The sequence below is a fragment of the Phascolarctos cinereus genome, unplaced genomic scaffold (assembly GCF_003287225.1).
Source record: "Phascolarctos cinereus isolate Bilbo 61053 unplaced genomic scaffold, phaCin_HiC Scaffold_4;HRSCAF=312, whole genome shotgun sequence".
NCBI lineage: Eukaryota > Metazoa > Chordata > Mammalia > Diprotodontia > Phascolarctidae > Phascolarctos > Phascolarctos cinereus.
Genome location: NW_027555847.1, coordinates 371,747,222 through 371,769,686, shown reverse-complemented (window position 1 = coordinate 371,769,686; position 22,465 = coordinate 371,747,222). Strand labels below are relative to the sequence as shown.

At 34.2% G+C, this 22,465-nt stretch overlaps 1 protein-coding gene across 3 annotated transcripts in view; it reads left to right on the top strand.

Annotated features, from left to right (window-relative positions):
- Positions 1 to 22,465, top strand: part of SMAD4 (SMAD family member 4) — a 57,614-nt gene that overhangs the window by 13,151 nt on the left and 21,998 nt on the right. For all 3 annotated transcript variants that reach the window (XR_013486163.1, XM_020972302.2, XM_078153260.1), the window contains exons 2-8: positions 2,858 to 3,242; positions 3,913 to 4,087; positions 4,437 to 4,466; positions 7,970 to 8,182; positions 11,806 to 11,925; positions 12,019 to 12,135; positions 13,207 to 13,257. Coding sequence is in view for 2 of the 3 variants with exons in the window: in XM_020972302.2 (XP_020827961.1) it covers positions 2,994 to 3,242; positions 3,913 to 4,087; positions 4,437 to 4,466; positions 7,970 to 8,182; positions 11,806 to 11,925; positions 12,019 to 12,135; positions 13,207 to 13,257 (955 nt within the window). In the remaining variant the exon portion in view is untranslated. The remainder of the gene's footprint in view (positions 1 to 2,857; positions 3,243 to 3,912; positions 4,088 to 4,436; positions 4,467 to 7,969; positions 8,183 to 11,805; positions 11,926 to 12,018; positions 12,136 to 13,206; positions 13,258 to 22,465) is intronic.

Here is a 22,465-nt window from a genome sequence, read left to right as displayed (position 1 = left end):
TCCTCTCTTTGTATCTCCAGTATTTACATGGTGCCTGGCACACAGTTTAATTTTTGGTTGATTCTTTTTCAGGGTCAGTGTTTGAGTTTATTTTTATTTATACAGCTTTTGGACAAACTTTTTCAAACTTATCTAAAACTTAGACTACATGACTACTAAATAATATAAATATTTTGTCTCATAGAATGGTAAAAAATGATTTTGTGTAGAGGAAGCTAGGTGGTGCAATTGATAGAGTGTTGTACCTAGAGCCAGGAAGACCTGAGATCAGATCCAGCTTCAGTTACTTAGTAGCTGTGTGGCCCTGGGCAAATCTGCCTCAGTTTTTTCATCTGTAAAATGGGTGTGATAACACCTCCCAGGATTGTTGTAAGGATAAAACAAGATGGTATTTGTAAAGTGTTTTGCAAACCTTAAAGCACTATATGAGTGCTTATTGTTAAAAACAATTGAGAAAATGAACAAGCATAGAACTTGGATAGCTAAGTTTGGTCATCCTGAGTGCCACAAAGCCGAAATGAGTATGGTAACATCTGTAAAAAACCAAACTGCCTGCATTTTTCAGTGACCTTTTCCATCAGTAACAATAGTAAAACCACAGTACTTCAGGTATAGAGGTGGTTATGTGACTGAAGTAGAAATAACTCATAAGAAGGTGAAGCTGGCAAGTGAATACTGTGGAGGTACCACAATTTAAAATGCATGTCATGAGGAAGATCTGAAAGGTTCAGGAAGGGGAAAATCATGACTATTTGTTTACCAAAAATTTTAAAAATGCTATCAAGAAGATATTAGCAACTAGCAGCCCATATTTTTGCTTCACACCTGTATGCCTGCTTTTTATTTCTATGAAATCTTAAGTGAGCCCTCCATCCATTGAAGCCATTGTCACTAAAGACAAGAGACAGAGACTGGGAAAGTTTTGCAGTTGATATTTCTCAGCAGATCATAATGTTTGTGGTGACATAACTGACAGATATAGTTTCCATTGTATTTCTTTATTGATCTTGAGAAAGCATTTGGCTCAGAGTAAAATGCTGCTTTAAAGACTTTGCTCTGACAAGGTGTCTCTTGTGCCAAAGTTGTATAATTCTCCATGATGGATATTTCTACAGATAGTACTTTGTTCCACTAAGTATTGACATTTGGACAAAATATTAAACAGTGTGAAAATGTGTTCACCAAATGTATTTGGTTAATGTCTTGGGAAGGTGTCTTATGCAAATTCCAAACAAAGGATGGTGATACTCTTCAATTGTTATTCTTCACAGATGACTTCTTAATAATTTCCTGGAGCCTTGGCATGTGGCTCTTCAGAAATTTGTAATAACGTAGAAGATTTGTGCTAGATATATGCCCCATTACATTAATCCATATATCTATCTCCATATGTTTGAGAGAAGTACTAGATATGAGTAATGATCTAGGCCCAGAATTATTTAAGAGGAGGTAAATGGCATCCTAAAGTCAAGGTGTGCCGATAAAAAGAACAGTCAAGTAGTAAGAATGAAGGAAAACAAATGGACAGTCCAAGTAATAACATTGTTACTTTTTAGATACCAAAAGACTAAGAGGAAAGCCTATAATTATTATCAGTGGTAACAAACAGAGGTTGGAGGGGCTGTGTTCTGTATTAGTATAAGCACTAAGCACAAAGGTCAAAATATATGTAAATGAATTTTTGAAGAATTTGAGATTTTTTTCCCTTTGAAATGGTTATTGTATTGATAGTAGTAAGTAGTACTTTGCACCACGGGTATGGTAATAATTTATTTTCTGGTGAAATTTCCTTTTTGATTTAAATCACGCAGAAATAATGTTATGATAAACTTGTGCCAAGTGGTTGATTATCTTTTTTTTTTTGTTTTTTAAAAGTAAATTTACATCATCATAGTTTTCCCAAGTATTCACCCTCTGGCCCTCCCAGGGAGCTATCCCCTGTGATAAATTGTATTTTTTATCAAGGAAGAAGCACAACTAGTCAATACATTGAAAAATTTTGAAAACGTGTGTGATGTGTAACGCCTGTGGATAGAAGGCAGGAGTGGGTGTGTCCTCTAATATCTCAGTTTGAATCCTACTGGATCTTTATAATTTTGTTACATTTATTTATAACTTTCTCATGGGTTCTTTTCATTTATGTTGTTATAGTTACTATAGATATTGTTTTCTTAGCTCTACTTATTTGATCAGTTCATATATGCCTTTCCATGCTTCTTTGTATTCATCACACACTTCATTTCTTATAGCATGATAATACTCCCATTACATTCAGGTACCTCAATTTGTTTTGCCATTTCCCAATTGATAGGCATCTACTTTGTTTCCAATTCTTAGATATTATAGCAAATGCTGCTATAAATATTTTGGAGCACATGGGATTTTTCTTTTTACCAGTAGCTTCCTTGGGGCATAAGTCGTCTCTAGTTCAAAGGGTATTAAATGATTGATTATTTGGAATATGTTTAAATCTTGCACTTCAAATTATTATTAACCTTATTTTAATGACTTTAAAATGATTGAATTTAATCTTTGTTCTTGAGTCATATTTTATTAAATTTTTTTATTATGAACTTAAGTTTACCCAACCCCTGCAAAAGACTAACTGAACAAGTTATACAGTTAATTAGTAGTAACAACTTGACGGTATTGTCTTTCTGATATTTAAACATATTATTTTAAAAACAGCAGGACATTAGAATTGCAGCCTAAGGGTCTTTCATCTGAATAAAACCCCCAATTTTGTAAGATATGAATTGGGAGTTGAACTTAGGCTGCACCGTTACAGTATATTTGGTTAAAAACAAATAAAATCAGCTTTACTAATCTCTCTTGTTCTCTCTCATATTTTTCCTAGGTCATCGTGCATACCACATGTCTGTAACTGTTCTACCTGTGGGTAGCATTGGGATTTGTTCCTTGCTGCCTGAACACTATCAAAATTGCTTTAGGAATTTTGGACTTATTTGATTCAAAAGAAAAAACGGTAACAAATGGACAATATGTCTATTACTAACACACCCACAAGTAATGATGCCTGTCTGAGCATTGTTCATAGTTTGATGTGCCATAGACAAGGTGGAGAAAGTGAAACATTTGCAAAAAGAGCAATTGAAAGTTTGGTAAAGAAGCTGAAGGAGAAGAAGGATGAATTGGATTCTTTAATAACAGCTATAACTACAAATGGCGCCCATCCCAGCAAATGTGTCACGATACAGAGGACATTGGATGGCAGGCTTCAGGTTAGTCTCATGCAGCAACCTAGTCTATAACCTTACTCTTGTCTTTTAGAATGATTGATTTTCTATTCCTGTTAATACTTTATTTTCTTAGTATAAGTTCTTTCTAAGACGTATTTGTTACTGTAGAATAAATTGTTTGATTCTCCTATTTCAAATACTGTTCCACTGAAAGACTAAAAATTACAGGAATATATGCAAAGAAGATACTTTAATACTATGAATTAAACCTAATTAAAATTTTTTTTTAATAAAAGCAACTTGTTTTTCTTTACTATGTATCTTAATATCTTAGAATGTTATTTTTTAAAAAAGATATGCATCTAGCATTTGCATTATATTGAAAGCTATAAAACTTTTCCCTCCTCTTTAACTTATAGACTAAAGAATTTAATATTGAGTTTATACCATGATCTTAGATGTTTTTGTAAACAGTTCATTTCATGAGATAATAATTAGATGTTTTTATGTCATGGTCTCTGGTTCCCATTCAGTGAATTGTTTACCATTCAGATTTTATAGGTAGACTCTCATAGCCAGTCTTTTAAGCCTAAAATTTCTCTGGGAGCATAATGGAACCTATTATCTTCTTGAATTTATATTTCAGTATTTTAGACAGTTTCAGAATTTACATTTATGATGCACATTTTAAAATTATTTTAAAACTTCCTAGGTGGCTGGTCGGAAAGGTTTCCCTCATGTTATATATGCTCGTCTCTGGAGGTGGCCTGATCTTCACAAAAATGAACTTAAACATGTGAAATACTGTCAGTATGCTTTTGACCTAAAATGTGATAGTGTCTGTGTGAATCCATATCATTATGAAAGAGTTGTATCACCTGGCATTGGTAGGTAGACTAATCATTTACTAATGGAATTATTTAGCAAAAGATTTAAGAGCGTAGTACTTTTTAATTAAGTTAATGATTATAAAGTTAACGCTATCTTAGTTGTGAATCAAAAAATAGTTCTTATGTAATGTTTAGTTACTTCAAATGAATCAATCAAAATTTTTAAAACTTTTTTTCAAAATAAAATTGTCTTATTGTATTTGTAGTTGAATGTGTATTTGGTACTCAGTTTTGGTATTGTAATACATGATTATGGGTTTTCATATTTGCTGTCTGGTTCCATGGTGTTAACATCTTTTTCCCTCCTTTTTTCCCTTCTACTGTCATCTCCCCTTCTCAAATTAAGATCTCTCAGGATTGACACTACAAAGTTCTGGTAGGTAATCTGTTTTTAGTAATTGTTTCTACTTTCTGTATTTTCCTCTAGTTTGGCATTAGTTTGATTAATAATATTAACAGGAACCTACTCTTTAAATTTATTTTGGATGCATCAGTTGTGAAAAAAAAAAAGAGTTGAATCATTTAAAATTATTTGTTTGTCATCTAAGTTTGAATTAGCCTTAATCATTTGCCAGTGTTGGGAACCTGTACAAAGATACTCTAAAGCAGTATGACAAAAATTACACATAGATATTATTAGGCAAAGGGAAGGTGGATTTTAGGATTGAAGTTTAATGAATTAAAAGGAAAGTCACAATACTACTTTTGGAAGAACTTTGCAGTAGTAGTTTTAAGGGGGAATAACCAGTTTTCCAATAAAAAACAACTAGAATATTGCATTCTTAGAAATAACTTAGAAATATCTATAGTATTGATGTCTTAGCTTCTGTTTTCCAAAATAGCAGGTAATATTTTCATCACCATATTTAATTTAAAATTTTAATTAAAATCAGACATTTTAGCAGTGCTTATTCTGCTTTAGAAAAAGCTAGTGTTAATCAAGAAAGTTAATCACAACATTACTTGGGTTATCTATAATTATTGTCTTAAGGGCTGTGATTTTTTTTAGTTTATTTAAAAAAAAAAGTAAGAGATAGCTATTATAGTCAGGGGTGTGCTAGAGCCATGTGGAACAGGTTCCAGAAAGAAGATTGTTAAATTTTCAGTATGAGCATTTGCATTTGTGAAATCCCCCAGCTATAAACCAGGGCTTGATTTATTGTTTTGTTGAGCGTCTAGACTTAAGAAAATGGTAATAAGGCTGATTAAACTTAAAAATGCATCCTGGGCACATTTTTCTTTTTTAGAGATCTTTACCAGCATACCCTACCTGTAGGTAGGACAATTGAAACATGAATGGGCCATTTTTTCCCTAGGGCTGTAGAATGAATCACTGAGTCATTGTTATGATTGGCAAGTGAGTTTTGCTTTAAGAACTGAAGTTTGGTTACTTTTGAGCTTGTTGCTAATGATGAATCAGTTAAATTTGCACAAATAAACTTCTCTATCCATGAGAATTATACTTCTCCCTCTAGAAGCACTCATGTCACTTAGTAAAATTCCCAGCACATTGTAAGTAATTGCTTTTTGATTCATTCATGTTGCAAATGTGTTTTGTTATTCTAGGAAAGATTGGGCAAGTATGGGTAATTCAGAACTGTATAGGGTCCTGATGGTGGCTCAGTGTTATCTCTTGTGAAAAGGGAGGAATCTGGAGTTGGAATCAGAAGTGGTTTAAAGACCTTCCTGCCATTTACTAGCTGTGTTTTGCTTTTCTGAGTCTCCACTTTCTCATTATTAAATGATGAAATAATGTATACTAACTTATCTCATAGGATTGTTGTGACAGGGGAAAAAGTACTTTAAAATTCTTAATGTACTGTGTAAGTGAATGATTGTCATTTTGTGGGGAGAGCTGTACCTTTGATTTCTCTGGTGCAGAGAACTCTGGATGTGGAAACTTCCTTTACCTTTGTTGGTTAAGTAACTTGACCATCTTCACATAGCTAGTATGTGTTGAAGGCGAAACTTGAAGCCAGGTCTTGCTAATACCAAAGTTCACTTATATCGGTCTGCCTCTCTAAGCATTTTATCTTTGTATTTTCTGAAAAAACTCCTTCCGTCTCCTCAAAGGGATATCTAACTTTTTTATTCACCAGGAGCCAACCATCTACCACGTCACCCATTGTAGATGCAATGCAGGACTTTAATACCTTTGAGGTTATATGCCTTAGATTTTTCAGATCTACTCCCTACCCACCACTGTGGTGTTTATGATGATAGTGAGTGGAAGGACTTAGACATCACTCGCCAATTTGCTTTTTTCATTTGTGGAGCAGGAAGCTTTTAGGTATCTCACTAGTTATTCATGGTAGTATGCCATGTACTTTGCCTCCCTCTAGTGTTGGTCCTCTAAGTGTTGCCTTCTGTGTCTCCTTTCCTCATAGAACACACAAATCTTTCAGACCTGAACAAAGATATTTCCATTCCATTTAGCTTCTCCACTGAGATTTCATTGGATGACTTGCTTCAGCAGAACTATCTAGCTGAATCACTAGTGCCTATATATAGTTTTAATATACCTAAGTGATATTTATAATTATCAAAGGGGAAATCTGGTGAAGACATGACAGATCTGAGATACTGTGCTACTTTAGTTTTGTTAAACCAAGAAAAGTTCATTCTTTGCTCCTCTTAGAAAATTGTGACAGTGCAACTATGGGTATACCTTGTTTTCTACAGTAGTAATGCATCCAGACCTGCCACCCCTCACAGTATCCTTTGATCTCCTGTATGATCTTTTCCCTGATACAGATTCCCATTCTTTCTTTGGTTTTTAGTGTGGAGAAAATTCTTGATACAGAAAAGTAGGGCAAATTTACATCTTAAAAGAAAATTTTTAAAAATCTGAATTTGTGTGGGAACTGTAATCTAAAGATTCAAAAACCAAGTAGTTTGTTTAGCTCCATTTTTAAAAAAAGAACATCCAGAGAGCTATTTTTCATTGAATTGTTCATAATACCATAAGTTTATCATGTTTCTATCTAGCTTTTAGGAAGAAGTATTGGTTTGACCTCTCTATTACATAGGGGCTATATGATTCCCAGAGGGTGTGCTGGTAAATATTTAATAACTGGTTTTTCAAAGTACCACATTTAAGTTTAGTCTACATTATTAACATATTCTCTATCACTTTTTAGTGTAGACAATCAACAGAACAATAAATCAAGCCCTGATTTATGGCATTTCCCAGATGTAAGTGCTCACCTTGACAATTTAACATTTGGCTCAATGGCTGACCTGGCTCTAGCACACCCCAGCAGTAGTGATATCTGAAATTCTTTAGGTTTAGAGAAAAAAAAAGGTACTCATCTGTAACTTTATTTGACATATGAAATATCAGGTGTTAACCTTACCTGTCTTCTCCACTAAATAATAAAGCAAAGTGCTGTAATTGTACATTTCTCTTCCTAAATGTGGCTTGAAAAATTGGAGTCTTCAGTTAGAAGAAAAAATGTTTTCCCATACTTTGTCTTGTGTCATTATAACAATTAAACATATTATTCTTATGGTGGTAGTTGCAAGTCAATTAATTAGTTAAATTCTAATTTTCTTTTGTTGCTCAGGAATCTAAAAGTTGCTTTAATGGTGTTTATCTTTGTAGTGCTAGATCACAGCTTACAGTGCCATACCTTTGAGACAATAAGAAGCTTCAGGGTATCCCACAGATCAGGCAAATAGTCTATACATTGGTGTTAACTGATGCCTTCCCATGTTCAAAGAAATAAATAATAATTAAATAAGTAATCTCCCCTGAGTTTAAGGTGGTTCTTAATTGTGATTAGGGTTTTCACCACAGGAATTTAATAGTTTTTTTTTAATGCTTACTACGCTATTTTATTTTGATAGGATTTTACATTTGTTTAACTTTTAATACAGCTCCATCAAGTATGTTGGTGAAGGACGAGTATGTTCATGACTTTGAGGGACAGCCATCATTGTCCACTGAAGGACATTCAATTCAAACCATACAGCATCCACCAAGTAACCGTGCATCTTCAGAGACATACACCAACCCAGCCATGTTAGCTCCGTCTGAGTCTAACACTACCAGCACCACTAACTTTCCCAACATTCCTGTGGCTTCCACAAGTGAGTGATATACAAAATGAGGAATCAGCAAATAAAGATCACCTAAACTAGACCACTTTTATGTAATTAGATTTTCCACATGAAGTCCAAGAAATTAAAGTGAAAGAATTGTCATGGTATCCTTAATAAGTGCTTGGCCACATAACAAGTATTCATTAGTCTATGAATTGATCTTGGAAAGTAAGTTAAAATTTGTAATATAGCCAAAGATATTTATAAATATTAGTAGGATTATATTTGAGGTTTGAATATTGAATTATAGCTTTGTGTTAATGACCCTATTAATATAATATGTAATGTTGTAGGCAAGATATTAAGAAGTCTCAGGATTTTAAACATTTGTTCTTTTACAGAACATTTTTTTACTGTTCAAAGTTGTTAACTGTTTTGGTGTTATTTATGATGATAGAAATAGTAACATTGAACTAATCTAGTGATCTAATTTGCTTTTTATTATTATTTGGGAAAAATCATGATTACTCAGTAATATGTATTAGCAGGGATCTCAGCTCTCCCTAAAAAACACACTTGAAGAAAACCTAGATAATTTTGACAGATTTTTGAAATGTAGATAGCTCCTCTATAGGTTATATTCTAGTGAAATTGAATGTAAAATGAAATTCTTTCTATATATAATTATGTATTTATACTGATTCTGTCTTAGTGGGAAATGATAAATGACGATAGAATTTATAGGACCAACTTATTACTAAGGGCATGCCCACAGCAATTTAAGTTATGTTTATATTATCACTGCTCTGCAGTTAGCATCACTACTTTTTGTTTGCCAGCAGTGGTTTGCTGTTAGTCAGGTAGAGAGTCAAGAAAAGAGTACGTCATCTAAACAGAGTATGTGTCCCTTTGTTAGAGGCTATCATCTGGTCAGGAGTGTGATTCTCTCATTGCTCATAGCAGCAGTTTACCCATTCAGGATAAAAAGTTAAAAAAAATTGATCTTTGTAATTAATAAGGTGCTAAAATGCTATGCTTGTGAGTTTTCAAGTAACACTGAATTTGCTCCCTTCTTTAGCAAGTCTACTAATTCATTTATATGGTGGAGTTGCTATATATTGAAGGAATAATAGCACTAAAGTTTTTAAAAGCAGTATATATTATGTAGCATCCCTTATTCTGCCTCCACTTGCAATCTGCTCTAATTCAGAAAATCTGCAAATTGAATTAGTTATTGTTGGTCAACTAGCATTTATTAAACCCCTACTATGTGTCAGGCACTGTACTAAAAACTGGGGATACAAGAAAGGCAAAAATGCAGTCCTTGCTTTTCACGAGGTCATTGAAATTTGTCTTACTCTTATAGTTATTAGAACATAAAAAACTCAGATGTGGAGCAGTTTGGCCCTAGTTGAGGACTAAAAAAAAAATGCAGAATTTGAGAAATAGTTACTTTTGCTGACTTAAACTTTTTTTTAATAGTTTTTTTCCCTGAAACCACTTGCTTCATAATTGAGTTGTTGAATTATATTAAGAGAAAAATTATAGGAATTATAGCAAATAAGGGATGAAGAAAGTGCTCATGTGGATCTTAAAACAAAAGGTATTTTGACAGAACTTGTAATGTAAATAAATTAGGTGATAGGGAAAAAATTATCTCTTTCATATACCCAAAAATAATGTTGTAAAATTAAAGCATCCAGACAATAAGCAGTAGAGAAAGTTTTGCTAATTATTTGAACATAAACTTTTTAAGCATTTCAGTTTCTACTAAATATCAAGTGAACTTCAGTTAATGTCATTATTGTTATATACTCTTTCTTTCCAATGGGAATAGCTGAAGAATTGAGCTTTGGAAGGGAACAAAGTAGCTTCTTTTGCCTAGTTGGATATAAAAACTTCACACTGATTTTTATTTTTTGTTCAGATTGTTAAAATGTGATATTATTTTATTTTATAGGAAGAATATTTTCCTCTTTTTACCTTTTGAATTTAATCTTTTGGTATTGAGGGAATGTGGTTTGTGGCATGGGGAGGGAGAATGTTCTGTGTTTTGACCTTTCATTCGCTCCATCTGCACAGAACATCGATTTAGTTGAGTAGAAAACACTAGAGGGTAAGGAAATTATAAAAATTAAAGTGCTATTGAACTATGAATAGTAGGGTTTTTTTTCTTGATTCAAGTTTTGAGCCCTTTTAAGTATTTTTTTAGTGCCCCCTCAAAAAAAGTTACTAGTGTTATGTGTATACTATGTGTGTTTCAAGGACGGTACTTTTTTAAACCTTTTAATAAACTAGATAGTAAATTTCAATGTAAAAAGCAGACACTTAGGTTAACATTTTATTTTACTGAGGAGGACATTCTTGTTGGGGAGGACATTCCTCTTCTTCCTTTTAGAGAAACCAATTACTACTGGTACATTCTTTTGGTGGCAGGGAAAGGTAAAATCTTGGTAGGAGTTCTTCTTCAGCATTATAACTTCCATCATCTAGATTAAAATATTTAGGGTGAGGTTCTTTAGGGTAGAAAAATACCTGTACTGGAAATGACTTACTTTCATGAAATGGACACAGAAGAGTACAATTATCTTTTTAGTACTAGACTGCTTTAAGCCCAGAAACACACTAAAATTCCTGGAAAAGAATGAAATGAAAAGAGGTGGTTCTTTTTTTCCCTTTTAAATGCACATATCAGCCATTAAAATAGTCTGGTGTTGTCAGACTTAGTTGTGTAGTTAAATAGCAACTGCTGTTAGCAGTCCCTTGGTAGGAGAATAAGCCGTGATTCATATTCTTGATCTTTTTTTTCTCTGTATGTTTCCTTATCTCCCATTAGAAATAGTTCTTCTCTTTATCTCTCTCCAAAACCTTGCTACAGCCTCTTGGCAGCTCTAAGGCCATCAACTCCAACAGCTTAGCTTCTTCCCTATAGCTCAACTTCTTCTCTTCCCACTTGCCCCTAGATTCCATTCTGCAGCTTTAGTGCTAGCCCCAAACTATGCCATTACCATTAATCTAGTACCAGCAGATTATTTAATCCTCCTAATATTCTTTCATAGTTTACCCAACCACTCTGAAACAGAAAGCAAAATCAGAATTTTAGAAGAGTTAATTTGTCAGTTTTTAAAGTGAAAATTGGCAACTTAGTACATAGTTTTCTTGGTCCTGGGACTTTGGAGTTCTATTCAGAAGAGTCCTGAGGAAACTGGAACAGATGGCCAGGTGTGGATCAAGGAGCAAGCTGGCGAGCTTCTAGAGGGGTTATCAGAATGGATCAGGTATGGTGGATATCAGAGGGACTGGGAGGATTTTTATGGCATTTGGACTATAGTAATAGCTTTTTTTTAAAGCATTCTGAATAAATAGGCCACCATAAGTTATTCCAGATGTTATGTAATGTAAAACTACCTTTTTTATCCTACTTCAGACACAAGGAATTGTTTTACTTATGGATTATTTCAGATTTTTGTTCTTTTATTAAAAAGCCAAAACAACGGTTGATTTCTAGGGGTTTTCTCTGCCTGTTTTTATAGTGGTGATTATTAGTAGAACTTTTTTGTATCCTGAAAGAACAGATGAATTATAGTGTTAGAAATCTTTTATCCGATATAGAAAATCAGTGATACAAATCATATTTTATCTTGTAAACATAAAAACTGTTGTTTCTCCAGGTCAGCCTACCAGTATATTGACAGGCAGCCATAGTGAGGGACTTTTGCAGATAGCTTCAGGACCTCAGCCAGGACAGCAGCAGAATGGATTTACTGCCCAGCCAGCTACTTACCATCATAGTACGTACATGGTTGTTACTGTTCTTTAAAACTCTCAGATTCTTGAGAAAATAGGTAGCATCTAAATTAATCCCTTTGGATCTTAATTTTTAGACAGTACTACCACCTGGACTGGAAGTAGAACTACAGCATATACGCCTAATATACCTCACCACCAAAATGGTCATCTTCAGCATCATCCGCCTATGCCACCCCATCCTGGACATTACTGTAAGCTGCTTTGGGGATTTTGTTTGTTTGTTTTGATACAGGATGTTTTATTAACCTTTACTTCTCAATCATGGGATTTTTAAAAAAAATGACTAAAACACCTATAATTTTGTTTTGCTAAACAACTACCTTTTGACATTTCTTTGTAAGCATTGCTTATTTTTAATAGTTCTGAATTCATGTCCTGTATCAACACTTATATGTTATTAACACTATTAATTTCCACTCATTTTAGTGTTTTGTTAATGGTCTTTGTCTTTTTCACATTATTTATGTATATATGTACATATATATGCTATGTATTACCAACTAGATGGTAAGATCCTGGAGTGCAAGGGGCTAAGCCTCTGCTAATCATCAGCACAGAATGAGCATTTCAGATAAGGACTGCCAAGATATATTCTTGGTGCCTAGCATAGATTTGATTGAGAAGCACATTTCTAGCAAAGCCCTCAACCAAATAATCAGTGAGAACTGGAGGAGTGATTAGGATTAATTTAACAAGAACGTGAATATTTAAAAGCTTTGGCAGTTGATCTTTTATCAGTCAGTAAACTTACATTTAGAACTGACTTACGTTATTATTATATTTTTTTACATTCCTATTAAACATATTTTCATTAGTGAAGTTGTAAGTAAAAATTAAAACCAATAGGAGGAACCATTAGAAAGAGGAAACAAAACTCAACAGAAGAGAAAAAAAAGTGATAGTGATTCAACTTCATAGTTCTTTCTTTGGATGTGGATAGCATTTTCCATCATGAGGCCTCTGGGGATGTCTTAGATCCTTGTATTACTGAGAAGGGTTAAGTTTATCAATATTCTGACTTACATCATTTAGATCATTCTTTGTGATAGTCATTAGAAAAAATATAAAGGAATGAAATTCAAATCTCTTAAAATATTTACTCAATAATAAAACAAATTCATTTCTTGGAAATATGTCATTAGCTTAGGTGATGCACTAAATATCTTTAGAAGGTCTATGAGTTGTACACAAGAAAGGATTATTCAAAGTTTTAGACTATAGGGGAAATTAATAGTGTTGGAATTTTGTTATTGTTTCTCTAGGGCCAGTTCACAATGAGATTGCATTCCAACCTCCCATTTCTAATCATCCTGGTAAGTATATTTCTAAATATATTTAGTTATCTTTATGACTTTAAACAGGCCTCAAATATATTACATGATTGAGAGGCTCACAGGTAAATAAGAAATTTTACCCATCTACCTTCTGTAAATGGATATTTTTTTTACTTTATGGTAAAGGAATAGTTTCTTAGCTGACATAAATTGTTACTATATGCAAGGTCACTTGACCTTGGTACATTTCAGACTGCCTTTTTTTTTTTTTTTTAGGTGAGGCAGTTGGGTTTAAGTGGCTTGTCCAGGGTCACACTGCTAGTGTCAGGTGTCTGGTCTGATGCTGGATTTGAACTCACATTTTCCTGATGTCAGGGTCGGTGCTCTATCCCCTCTGCCACCTACCTGCCCTTAGAATGCCTTTTTTAAATTCAAAAGAATAGAGAGGAGTGGTTTCTGCAACATAACTGTAATGAGTAAATGTGTGTGACATGGACACAAAGGTCACAGTAGTGGAAGAGCATCTTTCAGAGTAGAATGGAGAGACTGACTATAGTTTAAGAACAACGAAAGATTTTGAAGTGGTTACTGAAAAGCAAAAGAATCTGACACATTTTACTTTCTTAGGCTATGTGAGGTAGTAGTTGTGCTTGAACATTCAAGAAACTTAACTAACTGGAATTTATCTTGTTTTAAGTTTTATTGATCAAGTTTTAGTTAAAGTTTTCTTTCACCACTGTTATTTCTCAGTATTATCTTCCCATCCCAGAGACCTTCCCTTATAACAAAGGGAGTTAAGCAAAACCAACCCATTCAGCAACAGAATCTGACAGCATATGCAAAGTTGGGCATCTATATATAGTTCCCCACTTTTACTGAGGAGATATTCTATCGTCTGTCATCTGGATCAGTATTTCAGTATTGCTAACTAGAACTTATTACTAAATAAAATAAAAATGTTTCCTTTTGAAGAGGTGTAGATGCAAGAAAATATTTTGAGTGGTGCAAATCCTGAACAGGAATTTGTTGTACAACTTCCCTAACTCAGCCTCTGTGTCAAGCTCTCCATTTTAGCTAGACCCATAGCATCCAACTTCTCTGGATATCTTAAGTTCATCTGAGTGATCTAAGCTAAGATAAAGCATCTGATTTTTGTGAAGATTTGCTTTTTCTCTCAAGCAGCTGAATTGGTGGTGGTCCCACAGGATCAATTTGACTTGCCATAAAGTTACTGTCCTTTCCATAAATGGATTTTGAATAGGCTCCCAGATTTTTTTAATTTGTTTTGTTTTGGACTGAACTTGTCATTTCATTTGCATAGGGAACTCCTATTTAGGAAACTCTTTACAAATACAGATAGACACCTGCTTTGTAATATTGGGATTTAGAGAGTGGCCTGGGGGTACAGAGAGGTCAGGTGATTTTCCACCACCTGATTTTTTGTTATAGCTTTCTTTTATTGTCAACCTCATCTCATTGAAACTAGTACTGGGAATACTGTGGAATTAGGAGATGTGGTATCTCTTCTAGGATCTGCTGCTAATTTGCTTTATGATCAGTTTACCCAGAACTTCACTTTTTCCATCAGTAATATTAAAGAAGTTGAACTAGATGATCTTTTAAGATCCCTTTCAACTCTGAAGGGGTCTATTCAAATAAAATCTGTTCTTTTGGGTTAGGATTACTGGCTAAAGAGTGGTACCAGACTTCTATATGTATGTATATATGTATGTGTGTGTATATGAATATGTGTAGATATACGTAGATACCTGGTATATATCTGTCTTTCTGTCTGTCTATACTCTGCAGCCATTGTAGTCTACCAGATTATTTCCTCATGTCCTGGTTCCTTCTGTACTGCATATAAACATTCCCAGATCTCACTTATCTTTAAGAAAACTTTGCTTAACACTTCCATGCCTCAAGCTGTCATCTTATATCACTACTCCCTTTCAAACCAGATTTCTTTAAAAACAAAACATTATGCCACCTTTACTAGTTAGCTTCACTTCTTTATTTCTCTCTCATTTTTCAACTGTATACTGTGGTTGGGGCCACTCAGAAGTGTTGCAGGCTGCATTCTATTTTTAAAATTAAATTAAAATTTTTTTGAGTTGCTTTTTAGTTTCCCAAATGACTCCCTCCCACTCTCCCCACTGATGGCTCCACTAGAGAAGGCCACCATTTCTTTCCCTCTCTCTCTTTCTCTTGCTCTCATGTATGTATGTATGTATGTAAAATTGTACTATGTGTACTTCTGTTTATCAGTTCTTTCTCTGGAGGTTTATAGCATCTTCCTTCATAAGTTGATTTCGGTATTTATAATACTCAGAATAACTTAGTTCACAGTTATCCTTTGAACAATATTGCTGTTACTTTATACAGCATTCTCTTGGTTCTGTTCGTTTCACTCTTCATTATTTCATGCAAGTCTATGTTTTTCTAAAATCAACCTGCTCATCGTTTCTTATAGCACAGTAGTATTTTATCCAATCATGTACCACAACTTGTTTAGCCATTCCCCAATTGATAGGAATCCCCTTAATTTCTGGTTCTTGCCACCACATTCAGGATGTGTTTTAGACCATGTGTTCGACACCTCTGATTTAGAACATTTTCTTCATATGGCTATTGATAGTGTGAATTTCTTCCTCTGAAAAATCACATATTTGTCTCCTTTGACCCTTTATCAGTTGGGTAATGGCTCTTTTTCTGCTAAAGCTAAGTTCTCTATGTATTTTTAGAAATGACGCCTTTCAGGGAAAGTTATTGCCAAACTCCCCTCCCTTTCCCCCCCAATTTCCTGCTTCTCTTCTAGTTTTAGCTGTAGTGGTTTTGTTTGTGCAAGAACTTCTTAATTTTATGTAATTAAGATTCTTATTTTTATCTCCTGTGAACCTCTGTATCTCTTGTTTGGGTGTGAACTTTTCGCCTAACCATAGATCTGATGGTTAATTTCTCCTATGTACCTTTAAATGAGTTTATGATGTCAGCCTTTATGTCTAAATTATGTACTCATTTGGAACTTACTTTTTTGTGCGGTATGAGATGTTGTTATATATTTAGTTACTGTCAGACTGCTTTCTAGTTTTCCCAACAGTTTTTGTTGAATAGTGAATTTTTGCCCAATAGCTGATATCTTTGGGTTTTTCAAACACAAAGCTACTGTGTGTATTTGCTTCTGTATATCATATACCTAATCTGTTCTACTGATCAAACCACTCTATTTCTTACCCAGATTATTTTGATGGTTATGGCTTTGTAATATAGTTTGCAAGCTGGTACTGATAGGCTCCCTTCCTTCCCCTCTTTTTTTTTCTTTAATTTACTTGATATATTCTTTTTATTATGTCATCTCATTAGAAAGATAATGGAGGTAGTTACACTGGACTTGGAATCAAAAAGACCTGAGTTTAAATATGGCCTCAGACCTTTGCCAGCTGTGTGATTCTCAGGAAGTCACTGGACTTCTATTTGTCTCAGTTTCCTCAACTGTAAAATGGAGATAATAATAGCAACTACCTCACAGTGCTAATGATCAAATAAAGGTAACACTAATGCTTAGTACAGTTTCTGAATATTTAAATGACTTGTCCTCTCCCCCCATTCTTGCTCAATTGTTCCTTTAGATGAATTTTATCATTTTTTTCCTAGTTCTATAAAGTAGTCCTTTGATAGTTTGTTTGGTATGGGTCTGAATAAGTAAACTAATAGATAGTACTGTTTTTTTTTATTGTCTTGGCCTGCCCAGGAGCAATTTATATTTCTCCAGTTATTTAGATCTGTTTTTATTTGTGTAAAGAGTGTTTTGTAATTGTGTTCATATTGTTTCTGTGTATGTTTTGACATATTGACTCCCAAGTATTTTCTACTGTGTGTGTAATTTAAATGTAATTTCTCTTGGATTTGTGTGGGTTTGTTTTATAATCTGCAACTTAGCTGAAGTTGTTAATTATTTAATTTAGTTTTGTAGTTGACTAGCTAGGCATCTCTAAGTAAACCATTTTATCAACTGCAAGAAGCAATAATTGTGTTGCCTCATTGGCTATGCATATTCTTCCAGTTTCTTTTTTTAGTCTTATTGCTATAGCTAGCATTTCTAGCACAATATTTGGGTAGTAGTGGTGATATACCTTTGCTTTACTTTTTTTTTTTGGGTTGGGCAATGGGGTTAAGTGACTTGCCCAGGGTCACACAGCTAGTAAGTGTTATTGTGTGTCTGAGGCTGGATTTGAACTCAGGTCCTCCTGAATCCAGGGCTGGCGCTCTATCCACTGCACCACCTAGCTGCCCCATCCTTTGCTTTACTTCTAATCGTACTGGAAAGGCAGAGCTCTAGCATATCCTCATTACGGATAATTCTGGCTTTTGGTTTTAGCTAGACATTACTTGTCATTTTAAGGATTTTAAGGAAAGCTCTATTTCTATCCTTTTCTAGTGTTGTTAACAGTAATTTTATTTTATTTTGTCACAACTTTTTTTGCATCTATTGATAAAATCATATAATTTTTTTTTTACTTTTTGGTTAATTAGTTTTGCCAGTAATTCTTAGTATAAATCTAGCTTGGACATAATATATATAATCTTTGTGATAGACTACATTCCTTTCCTTGCTAATATTTAATTAAAATTTTTGCATACATTTACATTAGGGAAATTGGTCTACTGTTTTTCTTTCTCTGTTTTGACTCTCCCTGATTTAGGTGTCAAGACCATATTTATGTCATAGAAAGAATTTAGTAGTACCCTTTCTTTTCCTGTTTTGTTTTGTTTTTTTCCCCAAAACAGTTTATGGAGTGTTGGAATTAATTGGTCTTTAAATGTTTAATAGAATTCTCTTTTAAATCCATATTGTCCTAGTCTTTTTTTCTTTGGAGTTTCATTTGTGGCTGTTTTGTTTTTCTAAAAGGGCTATTTAAGTATTCTATTTCCTGTTCTGTTAATTTGGACAATTTATATTTTCATATTGGAATTAATTGTTAAATAGTTAGTAGAATCTGCTTGTAAGAACCTGGTTCTGGTAGTTTCTTGGTGAAGAATCTTATTTATGGCTTTTTTACTTCTTCTAAGATAGGTTTATTTAAGTACTTTATTTCCTGTCTTTTTAATCCACAATTTATAGTTTTGTGATTATTAATCTATTTCATTAGATTATCAGTTTTAAACAGCTCCTAGTTTTATTTATTGATTCAATATTTTTTGCTTTCAATTTTGTTAATGTCTCTTGATTTTCAGGATTTCTATTTTAGTGTTGTTTAATTGGGAAGCTTTAATTTATGAGTTTTCTAGTGTTTTTTAGTTGCGTGCCCAATTTGTTGATCTGCTCTTTTTCTTTTATTGGTGAAAGTGTTTAAAGTAATGTTGTGGCTGTATCCCCAGAATTTTGGTATGTTGTCTCACTGTTTTTATCATCTTTATTAAAATTATTGTTTGTTTCTAGTATTTGTTTTTTGACTTCATTTGTCAGAGTTAAGTTATTTAGTTTCCAATTAATTTTTAATCTTTGTTTCAAAGACCTTATATTGAATATAATTTTATTGTTTTATGGTTGGTAAAGGTTGCATTTAATATTTCTACTTTTTTGCATTTGTTTGTGTGGGGCTTTTATGTGCTATTACATGATCAGTTTTTGTGAAGATAACCATACACAACCGAGAAATAGGTATACTTCTTCCTAGTCCCGCTCAATATTCTCTAGAGTTCTATCATATCCAGCTTTTCCAAAATTCTGTTGAGGTTCTTCAGTTTTATTTTTGTTTTTAGTTTGTTTATTTTGGGGTTAGATTTTTCCAGATCTGTGAGGAGACCAAACATCACTGCAGGTTTTACTGTCTCTTTCTTCCTGTAAATTATTTGACTTTTCCTTTAAGAATTTAGATGCTATGCCATTCCATGCGTGTGTTTTATGTTGATATTATTTCATTGTTTTTGGTACTTTGCAGTTAAATGTAATATCTCTGTGTCTCTTTTAATTAATATTGTTGTTGCTTTGTCTAGGATCATGATTGCTAACCCTGCCCTTTTTACTTTAGTTGAAGTATAATAGATTGTGCTCCAGTCCCTTTTCATTTCTGTGTATCTTTCTGCTTCAAGTATGGTTCCTGTAAATAGCATATTGTTGAATTCTAGTTTCTGATCCATTCTACTATCCTCTTCCATTTTCAGAGTGAGTTCATCCCATTCACGTTTACAATTGTTACTGTTAATTGTGTATTTTTGTCTGTCCTGTTTTCTGCTAGAGAGATAAGACAGATAGGTGGTACTGTGGATACAGTGCTGGGCCTAGAGTCAGAGAGACCTGAGTTCAAGCTCACTTACTAGCTGTCTGACTGGGGCAAATTACTTAATATTTGTCTGCCTCAGTTTCTTCATCTATAAAATGGGGATAATAATAACACTTAACTCTGAGGAGGAACAAATGAGATATTTGTAAAGTGCTTAGCATGTAGTAGATGCTTAATGAATGTATATTTCCTTCTTTCCTCTTATATTTTTCCTTCTCTTTGTTTCCCCACCCCCTCTTTAAATGTTTGTTTTTCACCTGAGTAATCCTTCTCTTGATCTGTCTTCCCTCTTATTCCTTCCATATCCTCCCTTCTCGTAACTCCTTATCTTACTGTTTCCCTGATGGATGAAATTTATTACTGAACTCTAATGAATATGTATGTATATGTATTCTTAACTCCTTTGACTGATCCATATGAAAGATTCACATGTTACCCACTGCTCCTCACCCTGCTTTATTGTTGTATAGACTTCTACTTGCATACTCCATTTCTGTAATTTTCCTCATTGTCTCTTTCCCACCACTTCCCAATGTATACCTCTTCCATCTTTTTCATTATTCTTTTAAGCTGATCAAAGCATAACAAATCAATTCTAGGTCCTGTGTCTAATTAGACTCCATCTTTGATATACCACCCCATGACGACAGAATTCTGAGAGGATATATGTTTCATTATCTTTATTATCCTTAAACATTATGTAATTTCCCTGTTAAACTTATTAACAACAGCAACAAAGTTTCCTTGTTTAACTCTTTAAAGATTTATTTTCAAAGAAATTTTTCTGAAATCATGGTTGCCACATATATAAAGAAAGCATATCTTATGTCTTCTCTCCACCAGAACAAATGTGAGGAAAGGAAATGAACTCAGTACTAATAATCTATAGTTTAAACCATATGATTTCAGTCCTCTTCCTCCTCTTTTTATCATTGAATCTTGACTTTGCTTTTTCTTTTTGTAATACCCTCTTCATTCTGTGCTGCCTGTAACGTGCCTATGTCCCCCACATCCTTAAAAAACCCTCATTTGATCTTTCCATCCTTGCTGTTGTCTCATATCTCTTTTGTCCTTTGTAGCTAAATGTCTCAAAAAGACCATCTATAGTCAGTGCCTCCTTTCTCTCCTGTCACTCTCCTCTCAGCTCTTAAATCTGTCTTCTGACCTTCTTTCACTGAAACTTCTCTCTCCAAAGGTGCCAATAATCTCTTTGTTGCCAAATCTAATGGCCTTTTCTCAGTCCTCATTCTCCATGACCTCACTGTAGCCTTTGACACTGCTGATCACTCTCTCTTCCTTGATACTCTCTTCTCTCTAGGTTTTTGGAGCACCGGTCTTTCTTGTTTAGCCTCCTTCGTATCTGGCTGCTCTCTCTGTCTCCTTTGGTGGATCCACTTTCAGATCGAACCCTCTAACCACAGGTGTCCCTCAGTGTTCTGTCCTGCATCCTCTTCTTTTCTTCCTCTGTGCTGCTTCACTTGGTGATCTCATCAGTTTCAATGGATTTAATTACTGTCTTTATGCTGATGATTCTCAAATCTACCTTTCATATCCCAAACTCTCTGCTGACCTCTAATCTTGCATCTCTAACTACCTTTCAAACATCTCAAAAGTGGATGTCCAGTGGACATCTTAAACTAAACATGTCCAAAACAGAAATTGTTCTTTCCCCAAAGCCTCTACCCATCCACCCACCCACTTCCTTTCCACCTTACTGTAGAAGTCAACACTATCATTCCAGTCTCTCAGGCTCACAATTTGGAAGTCATCCATGACTGTTCACTATCTCTCACATATTCTCCCCTTCACTGAATATCCAGTCTGTTTGCAAGGTCTGTCAGTTTCACCTTTGTAACCTTTGAATTGAATTGAATTGAATTGGTGTTATCACCTAAACTGCAAAGCCCCCTTCTCTCCTCTGACATTGTCACCACTCTAGTGCAGGTCCTCATCACCTCATGCACGATTATTGCAATAGCCTGCTGGTGGGTCTGCCTGCCTCTTCTCCCTCTCATCTCAATCCATTACACATTCAGCCACCAAAATGATTTTCCTAAACTGTGGATGTGACCATGTCATACACCCTGCTTTATAAGCTCCAGTGGCGCCCTTTGGCCTCCAGGATCAAATGCAAAATCCTCTGTTCAGCATTCAAATCCCTTCATAACCTAGCCCCTACATCCTTCCTGGTGTTTTTTCACCTTATTTCCATCCACGTATTCTTTGATTCAGTGACACTGGCTTCACACTGTTCCATGACTTTGAACTTCTGGAGTTTGACTGTGGCTTTTCTTAAATTTGGAGTTTCCTTCAAGTGGATTGGCTTTGTAGTTCTTTCATGGTGTCCAAGTTTTTGTTTTGTCACAGTTCTCAGGGAACTCAATGATTTTAAAATTCTTTCCTAGTCTTTTTCAGGACAGTTTTTGATAACTTATTCTAATTTTTTCAGTCTTTGACTTTGCTGTAATATTTTCTGTTATTGAATTTTTTAGTTTTTTCTCCATTCTATTTTACAGGCTGTCCACTACTTAGGTGAAATTTTCTATCTTTTGTAAGCTATTTGTTCTCCCAGGTTTTTTTTTGAGAGCTCTAAATTTCCTTCTTTATTAGTTGCATACTTATTTTCTTCTGAACTTTTAGTTTTGTAGTCTATTAATCCGTAGGTTTACTTCTATTTGCATATATCTTCGCCTTCTGTGCCCTGGGAAAGATTTCATACTTTGTCTATGTCCCATTTCCCCCACCCCAATACCCATCTTCTGTTATCTTTGCATTTGCTGGAGTTATTGTTACTCAGCAAAGGACCAGGGAATGGGACTGCCAGCAGTGAGCTCTTTTTTAGGACTAGAGTGAGACAACTAACAGTCTTGCTCAGCAATAGCTTTTTGCCTGTCTTTTCTAGCAGTCTTAACTTTTTGGGACACTAATGTGGTGAATTGGGCTTCTGGGATTCTAATATCAGT